Source organism: Myxine glutinosa, chromosome 8 (assembly GCF_964187855.1).
Source record: "Myxine glutinosa chromosome 8, kmMyxGlut1.1, whole genome shotgun sequence".
Taxonomy (NCBI): Eukaryota; Metazoa; Chordata; class Myxini; order Myxiniformes; family Myxinidae; genus Myxine; species Myxine glutinosa.
Genome location: NC_136268.1, coordinates 163,966,581 through 163,986,802, shown reverse-complemented (window position 1 = coordinate 163,986,802; position 20,222 = coordinate 163,966,581). Strand labels below are relative to the sequence as shown.

Here is a 20,222-nt window from a genome sequence, read left to right as displayed (position 1 = left end):
AAGATAACCTCTTTAAATGACAACAGATAAGATAACCTCTTTATATGGCAACAGATAAGATAACCTCTTTATATGGCAACAGATACGATCATCTCATTATATGGCAACAGATAAGATAACCTCTTTATATGGCAACAGATAAGATAACCTCTTTAAATGACAACAGATAAGATAACCTCTTTATATGGCAACAGATAAGATAACCTCTTTATATGGCAACAGATAAGATCATCTCTTTATATGGCAACAGATAAGATAACCTCTTTATATGGCAACAGATAAGATAACCTCTTTATATAGCAACAGATAAGATAACCTCTTTATATGGCAACAGATAAGATAACCTCTTTATATGGCAACATATAAAGATATAAGATAACCTCTTTATAACCTCTTTATATGGCAACATATAAGATAACCTCTTTACATGGCAACAGATAAGATAACCTTTTTATATGGTAACAGATAAGATAACCTCTTTATACGGCAACAGATAAGATAACCTCTTTATATGGCAACAGATAAGATAACCTCTATATATGGCAACAGATAAGATAACCTCTTTAAATGACAACAGATAAGATAACCTCTTTATATGGCAACAGATAAGATAACCTCTTTATATGGCAACCGATAAGATCATCTCTTTATATGGCAACAGATAGGATAACCTCTTTATATGGCAACAGATAAGATAACCTCTTTATATGGCAACAGATAAGAGAACCTCTTTATTTGGCAACAGATAAGATAACCTCTTTATATGGCAACAGATAAGATAACCTCTTTATATGGCAACAGATAAGATAACCTCTTTATATGGCAACAGATAAGATAACCTCTTTACATGACAACAGATAAGATAACCTCTTTATATGGTAACAGATAAGATAACCTCTTTATATGGCAACAGATAAGATAACCTCTTTGTATGGCAACAGATAAGATAACTCTTTATATGGCAACATGTAAGATAACCTCTTTATACGACAACAGATAAGATAACCTCTTTATATGGCAACAGATAAGATAACCTCTTTATATGGCAACAGATAAGATAACCTTTACATGACAACAGATAAGATAACCTCTTTATATGGTAACAGATAAGATAACCTCTTTATATGGCAACAGATAAGATAACCCCTTTATATGGCAGCAAGACAAGAGATCTCAATACTTTTGTTTAGCAGTTTAACAATCAGCAACATTAAATTAATCATGGAAGTCGAGCAACAACCGTCAATTTATTTTGTTGACGTCTCATTACCAAGTCTCCTAATGGCAGGTCCTATCACAAGGTGTACAGGAAACCAACCCACACAGACCGCTACCTCAACTACCGCTCTCTTCATCATCCTCCAACGATGCAGTCCGTGAGCAGTACTCCTCCTATTCGTGGTGCTTACACTAACCAGCGACAAGTATAACCTGCATCGAGAACAAGACCACATCACGACTACCCTTACATTCAAAGGTTATCCTGCCCACAAGATCATCAGTAATCCACCAAAGGATTGTGAAACACTGGAAACCAGAACATGTGTTATTCTCCTCTTCATCAGACGTACATCACACCCAGGAGCGTAGAGACGAGAGATCAGTGGGGGGTGGGGGGGGGGGGGAGGCTGGGCGGGTGGGGCTGGGGGAGGTGAAGGGGATCGCTGCATTTCCTCCATCTGCAGCTCCCTCTGTGCACACCTTACATTTGAATGTAGCTGCCACACTGGTTAATGACCCTCTCAGACCACTACATTTTTCCCACTCAGCGCAAAATTGTACATTGAATGGAGTTCACTCCGACACCCTTCCTGCACACAGCACATGGCCACTTCCCAGTTCTTTCCACCTCACCACATGCGTTACCACTTGCCATCACCTTCGTCTTTCCTATATTCACCTTCAGACCTTTTGTCTCCATACTTTCCTTCCACTTGTTCATCTTTTCCTTCAGTCCATCCATACTTCCCGCAATCAACACCAGATCATCTGCATACAACAACTCCCACGGTAAACCCTCCTTTACGGTCTGAGCCAGCACCCTCCATCACAGCTACAAATAGTAGTGGACTTAGTACCGACCCCTGATGCACTCCCACCTTCACCTCAAACTCACCACTGTTCCCGTCCTTCGTCCTTACAGCTGTGCGCGCTCTTTTGTACATTGCCATCACAACTCTGATCAACCATTCCTCCACTTCTAACTTCCTCAATGCCCATGTCAATACTTTGCGTGGAACCCTATCGAATGCTTTCTCCAGATCAACAAACCCAAGAAACAACTTCTTCCTCTTCTCCATGTACTTCTCCCGCAACTGCCTCACAATAAAGAGCACGTCTGTCATTCCTCTTCCTGGCATAAATCCAAACTGCATTTCGTCGATCTTCACCTTCTTCCTTATCCTCCTCTCCAACACCCTTTCCAATACCTTCATTCCATGCTCCAATAACTTTATCGCTCGGTACGAGCCACACTCCAGAGGGTCACCTTTCCCCTTGTATAGAGGGACAAGGGTACTCAGTTCCCAATCCACTGGAATGCGGCCTTCTTTCACCACCAGATTACAGATCTCTGTCATTCTCTTCACACCCCAACTTCCTGCTGCCTTCAACATATCTCCCACAACTCCCGTCGGCCCTCCCGCTTTTCTACTCTTCATTGCTTTTATCGCTTCCTCAACTTCCTTCTCAGTTATCTTCTCTGCCGGTCCTAAAACTGGGTTACTCTCTATGTTGCCGTCCCATTCATTCTCTGTATTCAATAGCATTTCCATATATCTTTTCCATCTTCCTTTAATTCCATCTGGGTCCACAATGATTTGTCCCACTTCATCCTTCAAGCAACTCACCCCCATCACATCACACCTCTCTTTCGCTATCTGCTTTGCAATCCTGAATACCGCTCTCTGACCCTCTTCCGAATCCAAGTGTTCTCCGAACATTTTCCTACATGTCTCCTGCGCCTTTGCTACCTCTTTCTTTGCAGCCTTCTTGGCTGCCTTACAACTTTCATGCTCTGCTTTTTCTGCTCCCGTACCCTTCGCCCTCTGCCACTCCTTGAACTTCTTCCTCTTCTCGTCAATCCTCTTTCCAACTTCATCATCCCACCACCATGTTTCCGAGTGCCTCGGTGGTCCTTTTGTCCATCCACATACCTCACCAACGGCTCCCAACAGACTATCTTTCATTGATATCCAACCACTTTCAAGCTCAACCACATCATCCTCGACCCGACTCAGCCTCTCTTTTAATGCCTCCCTTACTGTCACCTCTTTCAACCTCCACACCTTCATTCTCGGTTGGTACTTCACCCGCCGAGCTCTCCTCGCACCTTTCACCCTTATGTCGCAGACAACCAAGTGGTGCTGTGAAACAGCCCTCCCCCCCCCCCCCCCGGGATCATCTTTGTATCCCGGAGGTGCCCCCTATCTCGCCTACGCACCATCAGGTAGTCAACGGTTGTCGTCGACCCACCTGACGTGTATGTAACAAGCTTATTATCCCCTTTCTGGAACTGAGTATTACAAATAAACAAATCAGCTCCATCAGCAAACTCCAAAATCCTTTCACCTTCTCCATTTCTCACACCATATACGTAACCCCCATGAACTCCTTCAAAACCATCCATACTCCTTCCCACATGTCCATTTAGGTCTCCTCCTACCACAACAACTTCCTCATCTTTCACGTTTTCCATCAGCTTCTCTATCGCACACCAGAACTTGTCCTTCTCTTCATCGCTCCGACCAACCTGCGGAGCATATCCCGAGATGATGTTCACCAAGAGCTTTCCAATCATCATTTTCACCATCATCAACCTATCACTCACTCTGGTCACACTCACCACACTGTCTACAAACTCCTCAGAAAACAGGACACCAACACCATTCACACCCTCCGGGCACCCTTGCCACACAAACTTGTATTTCTGTCCCTGCCTACCCTTCACCATTCTCACACCACTTCCCTTCCATCTCATCTCTTGCACACAACATATGTCCACTCTTCTTCTGACCAATACTTCCACCACTTCTCCTGATCTCCCTGTCATTGTCCCTACATTCCATGTCCCAAACCTCAGAAACCGATCTCCACTTCGGGCTGTACCCTGCCCATATGTTGTTGTAATTGTCATGGTTCTCTTTTTGAGGCAATGTTTTAATGGCCGGATGCCCTTCCTGACGCCAACCCTCTTAGTCGCCTCTTACGGCACGCAGGGATATGGTGTACATATTCTAACCAGGGTACACACCGGTCCAAGTCAATTCATGTAAAACTAAAAGCACAAGGATGGCCGAGTCGTCCTCCCAAATACATTACACATACAAGCTCCTCCACAAGCTTGAGATCACCATTGATAAAGAAAAGGTTCGTTTACACTGCACGTAAAGTAGCTAAGATGGCCAGGCGTACAGAATGTAAACGCAACACTTTCGAAGGTGATGATGCACGAAAGAAAATGCGTGATGCTTGATGAAATGAAAATGAAAATGCTTGGTGCACGAAAAAAAACGATCAATAAACTATATTCCCAAATGGAGCACTCCCAAACATACCCAAATACAGATAAAGGGAAATCCAACTGAAAAACAAAGAGGTGTGATTTAGTGGGCACTTCGTCTTAAATCGGCTGGTGTATCTCGACAGGAATCATCAAAGATCGTCCGAGGCCCTGGCATCTTTGGCATGAAACACACTCCTTGGCGCGAAGTAGGCCTTCCGCGTGAAGCGAACGGCCTTGGCGTGCAGCTCGCTCTTCCCATCCGTGCTTGTCCTCACGATGTCTGCACGGAAACCACAGCTCTCCATCCACAGTTCCCCTCCTCACAACCGACCCCAGCAAGACGTCAGAAGACGACCGCTCCTGATGAAGCCGGGACTCGAACTCGCACGACGTGAGAATGTCTTGCCTGATCGATGTACCTCCAAATTGGCTGGTGTATCTCGTCAGAGATCGTCTGAGGCCTTGGCGGGAAAATGTGTTTGACATTTATCGAATATTAGTATTTAGATTGACTGATTTGCTGCTCGTAGGAGCTACATTTTCCAGCGGGGAAGATTGTGGTGATTGTGAAAAAGAACATCAATTGAAGGTATCGACCGCTAGGGACTTGAGGCTATTTAAGTTCTAGCCGCGTGGATGTTCGTGTAAGACTGGCCTGCTGTGAGCTGAAGTCAGACAATGGTTCATGCTGGTAAGATTTAGATAGTACTCTGTGACGTGGCTTGATTGTATTACCTCGCTTAATATACATAATCTGTTAGCTTTAATATACTCTTGTTGGATTTGTATTCGTTTTTTAGATCCTGCTTGATTCAAGTTTAACAAAGCCCGATATTGACCAAAAGGCTTTTCCATCATTCATTACAGCTCCTAGCCGATGGACTGTCTCGCTTGCTGGTACCAACGCAAGCATGAACTATCCAGCTTGATGTGAAAGTGGAGCACATCCAATTCAGCCATCAGAAGACGCAACAAGTGCAGCAAGCCACAGACGCGGATGCCCTCCTAACCACGCTCAGGAGAGTCATCATGACCCAATGGGCGGAAAGGCGCCTGGATCTTCCCAGTGAACTGAGGTCGTACTGGAATTATCACGATGAGATGAGTGTTGAAGATGGTGTCATGTGGAAGGGGGGCCGGCTCCTTATCTCTGCCAGTTTACAACATTAAATCCTCAGGAAGCTACATGAGGGCCACCTCGGTATCCTCAAAACCAAGCTCAGGGCACGCAATTGCGTGTTCTGGCCCAAGGTGAACGAGGACGTTGAAAACTGGATCGGCTCCTGCCACATCTGCCAGACCCATCAGCGTTGGCAGTCCGAGGAACCAATGATCCCACACGAGATCCCGAATAGGCCATGGTAAACACTGGCTGCAGACTAATTCCACCTAAAATCCTAGATGGACATGACTACCTCCTGCTCGCTGATGTGTACTCCAGGTTCCCCATTGTTCGAAAAATTCCAACAGGAGCAACGAGTAATGACGTAAATGGTATTCTGTGGCTGGTATTTTCAGAGCAGGGCATTCCAGAGAATCTCATGAGTGACAATGGAGGCCATTTTAGCAGCCGCGCTTTTACAAAATTTGCTAAGGACTGGAGCTTCAACCTACATACTTCAAGGCCACACTACCCGCAATCAAACGGCTTCATAGAACGCCAAGTGCAAACCATAAAGAAGACACTACACAAAACAAAGCTCTCTGGTGCTGACCCACACATGGCCCTCCTCATTTTGAGGACCACGCCCATTGACAGCCACCTCACATCACCTGCTGAGCTACTGAATCAGAGGAAAATGAAATCCAACCTGCCTACCAAGGTGCCAAACGGAGCACCGAATCGTGACGCAACCCTGGGTTGGGTGGTCCCACACTTGGGAACCAGCAATTGTGTCCACCACCCGCTCGGAGCCCAGATCGTACAAAGTCGTCACGGAAACAGGAAACATCCTGAGGCGGCATCGCCACCACATCCGACCCGCTCCACAGACCCAGCCAAAGCGGCCGCAGCCCGAGATGTTCCAGAATGCCCTCGGGGATACCGATGTTGACCGTGCCACTGCCAAGGGACAACTGGGTGCTGACGAGGAGCCACCATCATCCCCACATACCCAAGTGCCAACCATACCACCAGCATCCCAAACTCGATCTGGTCGCACGGTCAGACGGCCTGTCAGGCTGGACATTTGATTCCTAGTGGTCTAGCTAATATAAATATGCGGGTGGATAGCCATTCTGAACTGCATTGCATTTCAGCCAAATTCTGTGATTTTGTTTGTTTTCTCTGTCTCCTTATGTTTCCAGCCCATTTGATGCTCTGTATGAACTTTTTTAATTTGTTTTTTTTTTGGAGAAAGGGGGATGTCATATCAATATATGAGCTGAGGGCGCGGCCTGGAGAAAGGGGCGGAGAATGTGAGCGGAGCAGGAAAAAACGAGCGGGGCTCGGGAGGCCGGATGGAGAATACGAGGCCGAGTGACATTGCATGCTGTGCTGTTCATTAAAGCCTGTCATCTCCTAAGTTGAGACTTGGATTCATCTTATTACAACATTTACCAACGTAAATAAGTATAAACACATCAAGGACAATAGACCACGAGGAGCAAAACCACACCAGCCATTCAGCAACACACAATGGACAACCAATCAGCATCCCACCACAAACAGCCAATGGGGGGTGTGCAGTTCTTATAAACTCTGCATCTCATTCGTTCTTCCAGTTACTTCCTCCTGTTGATGGGTGGAGCATGCTGCCAGAAACGGTGAGGCCTGGCTTGGCCTGGCTTGGCCTGCCCTGGCCTGGCCTAGCCTGGCCTGTGCTGTGCGCTGTGTTGTGCGGTGCTGTGTGCTGTGTTGTGCTGTGTGCTGTGCTGTGTTGTGTGCAGTGTTGTGCTGTGCTGTGTTGTGCTGTGCCGTGTGGTGATGTGTTGTGTTGTGGGGTGCTGTGCCGTGTTGTGTGGTGCTGTGTCATGTGCTGTGCCGTGTTGTGTGGTGCTGTGATGTGTTGTGTTGTGCCGTGTTATGTGGTGCTGTGTTGTGCGGTGCTGTGTGGTGCTGTGTGTGGTGTTGTGCTGTGTGCTATGTGGTGCTGTGTTTTATGTGTTGTGTGCCGTGTTGTGCTGTGTTGTGTTGTGCCATGCTGTGTTGTGTTGTGTGGTGCCGTGTTGTGCTGTGTGCTGTGTTGTGCTGTGCCATGTTGTGTGGGGTGGTGCTGTGCCGTGCCGTGTTGTGTGGTGCTGTTTGCTGTGCTTTTTATTTGGCTTTGGAGTTACTTTTAAAGTATTAAGAATATAAATAGCTCTGTTAAGAGCCAACACATGATGCAAACAATAAACCTTTTACATTATTACTCGATTTAAATGTGTTGGACAATTGACTGCATGATCAGCAGCATTAACATCGCAAAGATAAAGAGGTTAGGTAAAAGGACGTCCCGAGCTTTGAAAGGTCAAACCAGCTTTTTGTGACATCTTGTCCACTAAACATTTATTTCCACCAAAAACAATGACTGTTATATCTATGGGTAGGGGAATTTACTGATTTAAGGCCCAACCTACTCTGTGTTCACGTAAGATTTAAGGATTTTTGTGTATGTATCAAGCATACAGTCACGTGAAAAAGTAAGTACACCCCATGTAAAGTTTTGACTTTTTCAACATATTTCAACATACAGCGATTTGATCTTCATTTCAACAATATTGATAGATAAAGGTGATATAGTATAACAAATATCATGAAACATTTACATTTTGTAGGTCATTGTATACTTTAAATAAACGTAAATGCAAATTTTGCATGTGGAAAAAGTAAGTACCTTGGTTAGAAGAGGTACACCATATCCCTGCGTGTCGTAAGAGGCGACTAAGAAGGTTGGCGTCAGGAAGGGCATCCGGCCATAAAAACATTGCCTCAAAAAGAGAACCATGACAATTACAACTACATATGGGCAGGGTACAGCCCGAAGTATAAAGCTGTTCTTTTGTTTTGCTCCCCCAGCTCTCTCTGGGCTCTGTCCCCCAAATATTCCTGCAGGTCGCACAAGATCTGCCTGCAACCCTCTTATGGTTAAACTGCCAAAATCAAGACTCTCTGCTCACCTTCACTCCTTCATTCCTCTTTTCTCCCGCCTCTGGAACAAACTCCCTCACTCTCTTCAATCCCACTCCACCCTCCAGGTCTTTAAAACGGCTGTTCACCACCATCTCTTATCTTCCCCCATCCAAAACCTTGATCTTTTCTACCCCCGCTAATTTCACCCCAATTCCACTTTTTTGAGGTGACTTTTGTCTTCTTTCCTGGAAGTCCATGGTGTCCTTGCGTTTTATACCTATCCTGCCCCCCCCCCCCCCCCAGGCCCTCTCCCTCCCACACATCTCCCGATGTCCCTGCCCTCAAATGTTGTCTTTGTGTGCTTCCTCCCCTTCTCTCCCCATCTTGTCGACCGCTCCCCTTTTTATATACTTTGTTTACTTGATTGTTTGATTTGTTTGTTTGATAAATGTTAGCTCTTTCATGAGCCTCGACTCTGTATACAAAAAAAAAAAGTGGAGATCGGTTTCTGAGGTTTGGGACATGGAATGTAGGGACAATGACAGGGAGATCAGGAGAAGTGGTGGAAGTATTGATCAGAAGAAGAGTGGACATATGTTGTGTGCAAGAGACGAGATGAAAGGGAAGTGGTGTGAGAATGGTGAAGGGTAGGCAGGGACGGAAATACAAGTTTGTGTGGCAAGGGTGCCCGGAGGGCGTGAATGGTGTTGGTGTCCTGTTTTCTGAGGAGTTTGTAGACAGTGTGGTGAGTGTGACGAGAGTGAGTGATAGGTTGATGATGGTGAAAATGATGATTGGAAAGCTCTTGGTGAACGTCATCTCGGGATATGCTCCGCAGGTTGTTCGGAGCGATGAAGAGAAGGACAAGTTCTGGTGTGCTATAGAGAAGCTGATGGAAAACGTGAAAGATGAGGAAGTTGTTGTGGTGGGGGGAGACCTAAATGGACATGTGGGAAGGAGTATGGACGGTTTTGAGGGAGTTCATGGGGGTTACGGATATGGTGTGAGAAATGGAGAAGGTGAAAGGATTTTGGAGTTTGCTGATGGAGCTGATTTGTTGATTTGTAATACTGTTCCAGAAAGAGGATAATAAGCTTGTTACATACATGTCAGGTGGGTCCACGACAACCTTTGACTACCTAATGGTGCGTAGGTGAGATCGGGAGCACCTCCGGGACACAAAGGTGATCCCGGGGAAGGAGGCTGTTTCACAGCACCACTTGGTTGTCTGCGACATAAGGGTGAAAGGTGCGAGGAGAGCTCGGCGGGTGAAGTACCAACCGAGAATGAAGGTGTGGAGGTTGAAAGAGGTGACAGTAAGGGAGGCATTAAAAGAGAGGCTGAGTAGGGTCGAGGATGATGTGGTTGAGCTTGAAAGTGGTTGGATGTCAATGAAAGCTAGTCTGTTGGGAGCCGTTGGTGAGGTATGTGGATGGACAAAAGGACCACCGAGGCACTCGGAAACATGGTGGTGGGATGATGAAGTTGGAAAGAGGATTGACGAGAAGAGGAAGAAGTTCAAGGAGTGGCAGAAGGCGAAGGGTACGGGAGCAGAAACAGCAGAGCATGAAAGTTATAAGGCAGCCAGGAAGGCTGCAAAGAAAGAGGTAGCAAAGGCGCAGGAGGCATGTAGGAAAATGTTCGGAGAACGCTTGGATTCGGAAGAGGGTCAGAAAGCAGTATTCAGGATTGCAAAGCAGATAGCAAAAGAGAGGTGTGATGTGATGGGGGTGAGTTGCTTGAGAGATCAAGTGGGACAAATCGTTGTCGACCCAGATGGAATTAAAGGAAGATGGAAAAGATATATGGAAATGCTGTTGAATACAGAGAATGAATGGGATGGCAACATAGAGAGTAACCCAGTTCTAGGACCGGCAGAGAAGGTAACTGAGAAGGAAGTTGAGGAAGCGATAAAAGCAATGAAGGGTAGAAAAGCGGGAGGGCCGACGGGAGTTGTGGGAGATATGTTGAAGGCAGCAGGAAGTTGGGGTGTGAAGAGAATGACAGAGATCTGTAATCTGGTGGTGAAAGAAGGCCGCATTCCAGTGGATTGGGAACTGAGTACCCTCGTCCCTCTATACAAGGGGAAAGGTGACCCTCTGGAGTGTGGCTCGTACCGAGCGATAAAGTTATTGGAGCATGGAATGAAGGTATTGGAAAGGGTGTTGGAGAGGAGGATAAGGAAGAAAGTGAAGATCGACGAAATGCAGTTTGGATTCATGCCAGGAAGCGGAACGACAGACGCGCTTTTCATTGTGAGGCAGTTGCAGGAGAAGTACATGGAGAAGAGGAAGAAGTTGTTTCTTGGGTTTGTTGATCTGGAGAAAGCATTCGATCGGGTTCCACGCAAAGTATTGACATGGGCATTGAGGAAGTTAGAAGTGGAGGAATGGTTGATCAGAGTTGTGATGGCAATGTACAAAAGAGCGCGCACAGCTGTAAGGACGAAGGACGGGAACAGTGGTGAGTTTGAGGTGAAGGTGTGATTGCATCAGGGGTCGGTACTAAGTCCACTACTATTTGCAGCTGTGATGGAGGTGCTGGCTCAGACCGTAAAGGAGGATTTACCGTGGGAGTTGTTGTATGCAGATGATCTGGTGTTGATTGCGGAAAGTATGGATGGACTGAAGGAAAAGATGAACAAGTGGAAGGAATGTATGAAGACAAAAGGTCTGAAGGTGAATATAGGAAAGACAAAGGTGATGGCAAGTGGTAAAGCATGTGGTGAGGTGGAAAGAACTGGGAAGTGGCCATGTGCTGTGTGCAGGAAGGGTGTCGGCACCATTCAATGTAGAATGTGCGCTGAGTGGGTTCATCAAAAATGTAGTGGTCTGAGAGGGTTATTAACCAGTCTGGCAGCTACATTCAAATGTAAGGTGTGCACAGAGGGAGCTGCAGATGGAGGAAATGTTGAGTTGGATCTTGGAGACGGCGTGAAGCTGGAAGGTGTGAAAACATTTTGCTACCTCGGAGACATGCTGAATGGAGAAGGTGGATCAGACTCGGCAACGGTTGCTCGAGTGAGATGTGCATGGAAGAGGTTTCGGGAACTGAGTGGCGTGCTGATGAGGAGGGGAGTGTCGTTGAAGCTGAAGGGAAAGGTGTATGCTGCATGTGTGAGAAGTGTTATGATTTTTGGGAGTGAGACATGGCTCATGAATGTAGAGCAGCAACGAAGGCTGGAAAGGGTGGAAATGCGAATGGTTCGGTGGATGTGCGGAGTGTCGTTGAGAGAGAGGAAGAACAAATGATGAATTGCGAAAGATGATGGGAATAGAGCCTGTGATTGATGCTGTGAAGAGGAACAGGTTGAGATGGTTTGGTCATGTGTTGAGGAAGGATGAAAGTGACTGGTTGAGAAGAGTGATGGAAATGAATGTAGAAGGAAGTAGAGGATGGGGAAGACCGAGAAAGACTTGGCTAAAGATGGTGGAAGAAGAAATGCGGGCAAGGGGGTTAACAAGGAAAGATGCAGAAAATAGGGCAAAATGGAGAAGATTGTCATGGGGACCGCAAGGCTAACCCCTGCTCTTGCAGGGAAAATGGCCTTAAAATGCATGTTGCTGTGTTGTTGTTGTATGTGGTTATGGACAATATGTCAAATGCTGTGTTGCTAGGGGTGACAACACTATCAAATATAGTGGTTAGAAAAGGTAAGGAGTTGTGTTTTTGTGTTTCCCCCATGTTTGGAACCAGGTGAGGTCAGGTAAGTGCGAAAGATATTGGATGCAAACATCCATGTAGACCAAGGCTTGACATTTTGGTGCTTCTTTGAGGTTGGAGAAAAAGGGGGAAACTGCTTCTTATGCAGGACCATGACTGCCCGCGAGGCCAACGACTAAATGTCGCTGGAAATCGTTAACTGACGAGGCACAGCAAGACTTACAGTTCGCCTTCAGGAAAAAAATGTGGATGACAACAGAGCGCTGAATGCTGATCCGGAAAGGTTCTGGGTGCTGAGCCTGAAAGGTCCAGGGAGCTGAGCCGGCTAGGTCCTGGGTGTTGAGCGGGCAAGGTCCTGGGTGCTGAGCCGGTAAGGTCCTGGGTGCTGAGCGGGCAAGGTCCTGGGTGCTCAGCCGGAAAGGTCCTGGGTGCTGAGACGGAAAGGTCCAGGGAGCTGAGCCGGCAAGGTCCTGGGTGCTGAGCCGGAAAGGTCCTGGGTGCTGAGCGGGCAAGGTCCTGGGTGCTGAGCGGGCAAGGTCCTGGGTGCTGAGCAGACAAGGTCCTGGATGCTGAGCCGGAAAGGTCCTGGGTGCTGAGCGGGCAAGGTCCTGGGTGCTGAGCCGGTAAGGTCCTGGGTGCTGAGCCGGTAAGGTCCTGGGTGCTGAGCCGGTAAGGTCCTGGGTGCTGAGCCGGTAAGGTCCTGGGTGCTGAGCGGGCAAGGTCCTGGGTGCTGAGCGGGCAAGGTCCTGGGTGCTGAGCAGGCAAGGTCCTGGATGCTGAGCCGGAAAGGTCCTGGGTGCTGAGCGGGCAAGGTCCTGGGTGCTGAGCCGGTAAGGTCCTGGGTGCTGAGCCGGTAAGGTCCTGGGTGCTGAGCCGGTAAGGTCCTGGGTGCTGAGCGGGCAAGGTCCTGGGTGCTGAGCCGGTAAGGTCCTGGGTGCTGAGCCAGTAAGGTCCTGGGTGCTGAGCGGGCAAGGTCCTGGGTGCTGAGCGGGCAAGGTCCTGGGTGCTGAGCCGGTAAGGTCCTGGGTGCTGAGCGGGCAAGGTCCTGGGTGCTGAGCCGGTAAGGTCCTGGGTGCTGAGCCGGTAAGGTCCTGGGTGCTGAGCGGGCAAGGTCCTGGGTGCTGAGCGGGCAAGGTCCTGGGTGCTGAGTGGGCAAGGTCCTGGGTGCTGAGTGGGCAAGGTCCTGGGTGCTGAGCGGGCAAGGTCCTGGGTGCTGAGCGGGCAAGGTCCTGGGTTCTGAGCCGGCAATGTCCTGGGTGCTGACCGGCAATGTCCTGGGTGCTGGGGCCTCTAACATCAGACATCTTTCTCCTCTCTGCACCCCTCCTCCCCAGCCAGCATCTCCATCTCTGTTGAATCCTGGAGCTGTTCATCCTATCATCTGCCCTATGCCAATCTTGCTCCATCGACTGCCAGCCTTTTGGGGACCCGATCAGTCCAGAAATCTGACTTTCCTGGCTCCCTCTGTGGTGAGTGATGGTTGAAAGCTTGTGGGATAGAGGAATTACAATTTCTCAACCGATCTTGTTTTATAATCCTTGCCATATTTTGTGTGGGATTACATCCATACCTATTGTTTTGTGTGAATAAATTATATATTTACGAAACCACAGTACATGTCTGATCCTTCCATGTTTCCCACATTGACCGATTTGGTTTATTGGAAATTCTAGAGGGAAATAAAATAATTAAATCACTCTCTTGTTTGAATAATCACACGTTTAGATATACACTAGTTCAAAATGGGTACATTACCCACCATTTGTGGGTATGTGCCAGGGAAATTCAGCCTTTTAGTTTAGCTATTCACTGGACCAATTTGTGGCAAATCGTGGTTGTGGTTATTGTGGTTGCCGTGCACATGTCAATGTTTTCCTCGGTTTTTTTTTCATACAAAGTCAAGGGTCATGGAAGATACAGAACACAGAACAGGTCAGGATGGAACAAATCAAAATAAACAGTAGAAAGAGGAGGAAACGCTAACAACAGGAATGAGGGACAAAATTGAGGGAAACGGACAAAGAAGGGATGTGGGAAAGAATGAGGGGTGATGGAGGACACACTGGGTGGACCAGATGGATACAGAAGAAAACTCTCATGGAGGAAAAATGGAAGGTTTGGAAAGAGGTGGCCATAGGGTGGCGATGGGGATGGGAGGCAGTTAACGAGGTAGAAAAGATCATGGTTTTGGATTGGGGACGATCTGAGATGGTGGTGAACAGCTGTCTTGAAAACCTGGACGGAAGAATGAGAATGAAGAGGATGTGGAACTTGGTTCAACAGACAAGAGAAAAGAGGAACAAACGAGTAGTTCGGATGCGTAGTAAACATAACGTGTGAAAATGAAAATGATGGTAATGATATTTAACATGAAGAAGAAAGGAGAAATGAATGGAAGAGCAATATGTGACCAACAATTATTATTTTCCACCAGAAAACATCGATTCGAAAACCACGCCGGGATTCGAGCCGATGCGAGAAAGCTCAAAGAGGAGACCATGCTGGTACAACGGGGCTGTATACAATACTAATATTATATACAATAATGTCATGTAGATGTTCAAGTCACAACAAACAAACATAAAGTCCAAAATATAAAGCGCACACATTTGGGTCTTGTAAAGGCACCTGTACACAGGTACTGTATAACCACAGCAATATTGCAAATAAAAAGATGACGCTTTTCAGATATTCCGGTAAATTTCACAGCATTATAACGTTTATTTGACATTTTAGTTGCTGATGTTTGTGCTCACCGTTGAGAAAAGAGTTCACGATAGGGACTACCATGCTGCAAGGCCAGGCCATATCCTTTACTATAAACTGTGCTCGGAAAGGTGATGAAGGTGCAACGTTGAGCATTCAGAGTCATGTATTCCAGCACTGCCGTATCCCAAAGAAATGCATAACCTCCTGCAGACACCTGCCAAAGACAGTTCCACATGTCATCACAAAATCCACAAAATGGTCAATTTCCGATTTCATTATTTTCACTTTCATAGTTAAATGTTGCAACTTTGCAATTGTGAATGCATTTGTATCAAGCTTTCCATTACTACTTTAATAAAAGGAAACACTATAGGAAAGCCACTTTTACATCCATTTCCAAGAAAGGTTGGCTTCATGATGCTGCACCCCCTGCTTGCACAGTTTTTAATTGACCCAAAGTCTCTCTTCAATTGTTTTGTCACATTTAGATACCACACTCAACAATTATGGGAAGTTATGATGAACTCACAGTTGCGTTGAATTTTCGCTAACTTGTGATACTTGACTTTTAACGATAGTTCACTTTAACGTGTATCTAGCCATGTATAACTGGCCCATACATCAATCTACCTTTACCCAATGTTTTCCGATCTTCTGTGTCTGCCATTCAGTTTGATGTGGAAGAGTGAACTCTATCCATTTGGCTCACAAAGTGGAGTTAAACTTTGACACTTTGTGCACTTGTTCAACTCAACTGAAGACACACAAACAGAGCTGCACTTCTGCGCACAGTGCTCATACATTTGAAATCACAACATGAACAATTACAGTCACGTGAAAAAGTAAGTACACCCCATGTAAAGTTTTGACATTTTCAACATATTTCAACAAACAGCTATTTGATCTTCATTTCAACGATACTGATAGATAAAGGTGATATAATATAACAAATATCATGAAACATTTACATTTTGTAGTCCATTGTATAATTTAAATAAACATAAATGCAAATTTCGCATGTGGAAAAAGTAAGTACACCCCTACATTTATCACTACTTCAAATACCTAAAATTATGCCAGGAAGAGGAACGACAGACGCGCTTTTTATTGTGAGGCAGTTGCAGGAGAAGTATATGGATAAGAGGAAGAAGTTGTTTCTTGGGTTGGTTGATCTGGAGAAAGCATTCGATAGGGTTCCACGTGAAGTAGTGACATGGGCATTGAGGAAGTTAGGAGTGGAGGAATGGTTGATCAGAGTAGTGATGGCAATGTACAAAAGAGCGCGCACAGCTGTAAGGACGAAGGACGGGAACAGTGGTGAGTTTGAGGTGAATGTGGGAGTGCATCAAGGGTCGGTACTAAGTCCACTACTATTTGTAGCTGTGATGGAGGTGCTGGCTCAGAACGTAAAGGAGGGTCTACCGTGGGAGTTGTTGTATGCAGATGATCTGGTATTGATTGCAGAAAGTATGGATGGACTGAAGGAGAAGATGAACAAGTGGAAGGAATGTATGGAGACAAAAGGTCTTTATTTTTTTTTTATTTTTTTTTTTTTTTTTTTTTTTGGATACAAGATCGAGGCTCGTGAAAGAGCGAACATTAATCACACAGAAAGAAAAACAGACACACAAAACAAATAACATCGGGAGCGGTAGACAAGATGGGGAGAGAGGGGGAAGGACACAAACACAACATTTGAGAGCAGGGACCGAGAGACATGGAGACATCGAGAGAACTGTGGGAGGGAGAGGGCTTTGGGGGGAAGGCATGGGAAGGGGGGGGGGGGGGTGGGAGAGGTATAAAACATATGGACACTGCCAAGACTTCCAGGAAAGAAGTTGGAATTTCAAACAAGGTGGATCTGGGGTGAATTAGTGGGGGTAGAAAAGATCAAGGTTTTGGATGGGGGAAGATAAGAGATGGTGGTGAACAGCTGTTTTGAAGACCTGGAGGGAGGAGTGTGATTGAAGTGAGTGTGGGAGTTTGTTCCAGAGGCGGGAGAAAAGAGGAATGAAAGAGTGAAGGTGAGCAGAGAGCCGAGATTTCGGCAGTTTAACCATCAGAGGGTGGCTGGCAGATCTTGTGCGACCTGTAGGAATATTTGGGGGACAGAGCACAGAGAGAGCTGGGGGAGCAAGGCCGGAGAGGAGTCGGTAGAAGACAGAAAGACCACCTACCTGCCTGCGGTGAGTGAGTGAAAGGCCCTCAGAGATAGCTTCATCGCGGGAGATTCCAATGATTCTGAAAGCTTTGGATTCAACAGCGTGAAGCCGAGCCAGGTGTGAGGCAGGAGCACCAGCCCATAGGGGAGAACAGTATTCCATTGAGCTGCGGATGAAAGCCTTGTATGTGGTGAGGAGCTCAGGTGTGCCTAGGAAGGACTTCGCACGACGGAGGATGCCCAGTCGGCGACTGGCTTTGGAGGCCAGCTTGGAAATGTGGTTTTCCCAAGAAAGATCATGGCAGATGGTGAGACCCAAAAGCTTGAGCGACAGAACTTCTTGGAGAGGATTGTTGAGAAAGTAGATGGGAGGGTTGTCCAGTCGATCTTTTCGGAGAGACATAGTAAGAGTGTGAGATTTGTCAGGATTGAAAGACATGTTCTACATGTTTGACCAGACTGTGATTTTGTCCAGGTCTTCAGAGAGTGAGGAGGCTGCAGACTGCCGATCTGAGGGAAGATGAGTTGGAGCGGCAGAGAGTGGAGTCATCAGCAAAGAGATACAGAGGATTTTCCAGAGAGTCGGAGAGATCATTGATAAAGACCAGAAAAAGCACAGGGCCCAGCACACTGCCTTGGGGAACTCCAGCCTGAACGGGAAGGGGAGATGAGAGAAATCCATTCAGGGCCACACGTTGACTACGACCAGAGAGGAAGTCCGCAAGCCATGCATGGAGATTTCCATGGATACCATAGGAGGAGAGTTTGGTGAGCAGAGCTGGGTGCCAGACCGTATCGAAGGCACGTGATATGTCAAGGGAGACAGCTCTGATTTCCTGTTTGGCATTGAGGACCTCCATCCATTGTTGAGACAGCAAAAGCAGCATGTCCAGAGTAGAGTGACCTGGTCTGAAACCAAATTGATGATCAGAGATCAAGCCATTGGAGAAGAGGAAAGATTTCATATCCGAAGCAATGATGGATTCCATGACTTTGCTGATAATTGGGAGCAGGCTGATTGGTCTGTAGTTGCAAGGATCTGTTTTTGCACCTTTTTTGTGTAAAGCGGTAATGTTTGCTGATTTCCAGGATGCTGGCAGATGACCTTGAGCAAAAGATAGGGTGAAAAGAACAGAGAGAGGGTGAGATAGAGCGGCAGAGCAGGATTTTAGGACCCGTGGGCTGATGCCATCTGGTCCAGTTGCAGAATCAGAGTCGAGGTTTGACAAAAACTCCTCCACCTTGTCAGGAGAGAAGGTCACAGAGTCCAGGAGCAGTTTGGTTCGACTGGGAAAGGTGGGAACAGAGAGAGATGGGTTTGGGACTAAGGATTTTGAGGCAAACACAGAGTTGAGGCATTCGGCTTTGTCACGTGCGATGTCAACTGTGTGGCCATTTGAGGTAAGGGAGGGGATGGAGGGGGAACAAACACCAGAAACGGATTTGACCAGACGCCACCAGGATTTGGAGGAAGGAGACAGGTTTGAGAGTTCATTCTTGAGTGAGGAGAGATAGTGCTTCCTGGCACTCCTGAGGGTAGACACACACTTGTTCCGAGCTTGGTGGAAGGAACTGAGATTTCCTTCAGTTGGATTAGCCTTCCAAGAGGCAAAGGCAAGTTGTTTCAGGGCAACTGCCTCACCACAAGATTCAGTGTACCATGGACGGGAGGAAGGGTAAGACAACTGAAGGCGAGATGGGATAAATCTGTGCATGAGAGAGATCAGTTTGCTTTGGAAGAATTCCCAGGAAGAATTGATGTCAGAGGCAGTGGAGATGGGAGACCAATCCAGACGATTGATGGCTGCTTGAAGACCGTCCCAGTCGGCCTGAGTGAAATGCCAGACTCGACGACGCTGAGGAGGCTCTCTGAGAATGGCCAGAGAGATGTCCACTTTGACAAGCACATGATCAGAAGAACCGATTGGAGCAGAAGAAGAGCAGCAGACATTAGCAGGGAAGTTAGTCATAACCAAGTCTAGAAGAGAAGATACTCCATTGGCTGAGATCCGGGTCGGGAAATTGACAGATTGTGTCAATCCCAGTGAGTCACAGAAGTCCTTTGCTGAGGTGCCATGACTGGTGAGAGAGGAACCCACACCCAACCAGGTGGCATGATGACAATTGAAGTCACCACATATGAGGAAGAGAGAGTTGGGATGAGTGGATAGAAGTTGGTCCATGTTGTCAGACAGTGAAATGTAGATGGCGTCATCACTGTTTGGGGGACGGTACAGAACATATATGAACAAAAGGTGGGAGCGGAGAGGAAGCCGTAGCCAGAGGTACTCCTGGGGGTGAGGAGGAGAGAGGGCAGTGCAAGGAGAGTGAGGAAGAGAGTTTTTGATAAAGATAGCCACCCCACCACCAGGCCGAGGCTCAGGTCTATCATACCGGAGGAGGGAGTAACCAGGAAGAGATATTAAGGAATCAGAGACATCTTGAAGGAGGAAAGTCTCTGTTAAGCAGATCAAGTCTGGATTGTCAGAAGCAACCTGTATGGAGAGATCAGTCAGGTTTGAGCGAAGGCCCCGGATGTTTGAGGTCCATACCGTTAATGAAGAGAGAGGGGGAGCATCGGGTACAGGACAGGGGAGGGGAGGAGTAGGGTAAGATGAAGGATGAGAGGGGGAGGTAGGGAGAGCAGTTGTTAGTGTGTCAGCGATTGCAGAAGAGTTCCAAGAAAGGGAAGGATGAGGAGGATGAAAGGTTTGAAGGTGAAGGGATGAGGCACAGTGAGGGGTTGTTTGAGGGGGGCAGAGGAAAGAAGAAGGTTGGGGGGGGGTGGAGGTATGAGATAGAAGGGAGACGAAGTGGGGAGGAGGCAGCTTTGAGGAGGAGGGGGGAGGAGGGAGAATTGGAGAGGAATGGTATGGGGGTAGATTTGAATGGGAGGGGTTGGGGGGGAGTTTTGAAGGGGAGGAGTGAGGGGGGAGTTTAGGAGGGGAAGGGCAAGGGGGGAGTTCGGGAGTGGAAGGGCAAGGGGGGAGTTCAGGAGTGGAGGGGTAGGGGGGGAGTTTAAGAGTGGCGGGGCAAGGGGGGAGTTTAGAAAGTGGATGATTAATGAAAGACGAACATTGAAAACAAATTGGGTTTGTTGTGATTTTCAAGTTAGCAATCCGGTTCAGAAT

The 20,222-nt window shown here is 47.1% G+C and overlaps 1 protein-coding gene across 1 annotated transcript in view; it reads right to left on the bottom strand.

The window, feature by feature from the left end:
• The window catches only part of LOC137433231 (glutamate receptor ionotropic, delta-1), an 889,585-nt gene that overhangs the window by 88,273 nt on the left and 781,090 nt on the right, over positions 1 to 20,222 (bottom strand). The window contains exon 14 of the mRNA XM_078784012.1: positions 14,978 to 15,144. Within this exon, the coding sequence (XP_078640138.1) occupies positions 14,978 to 15,144 (167 nt within the window). The remainder of the gene's footprint in view (positions 1 to 14,977; positions 15,145 to 20,222) is intronic.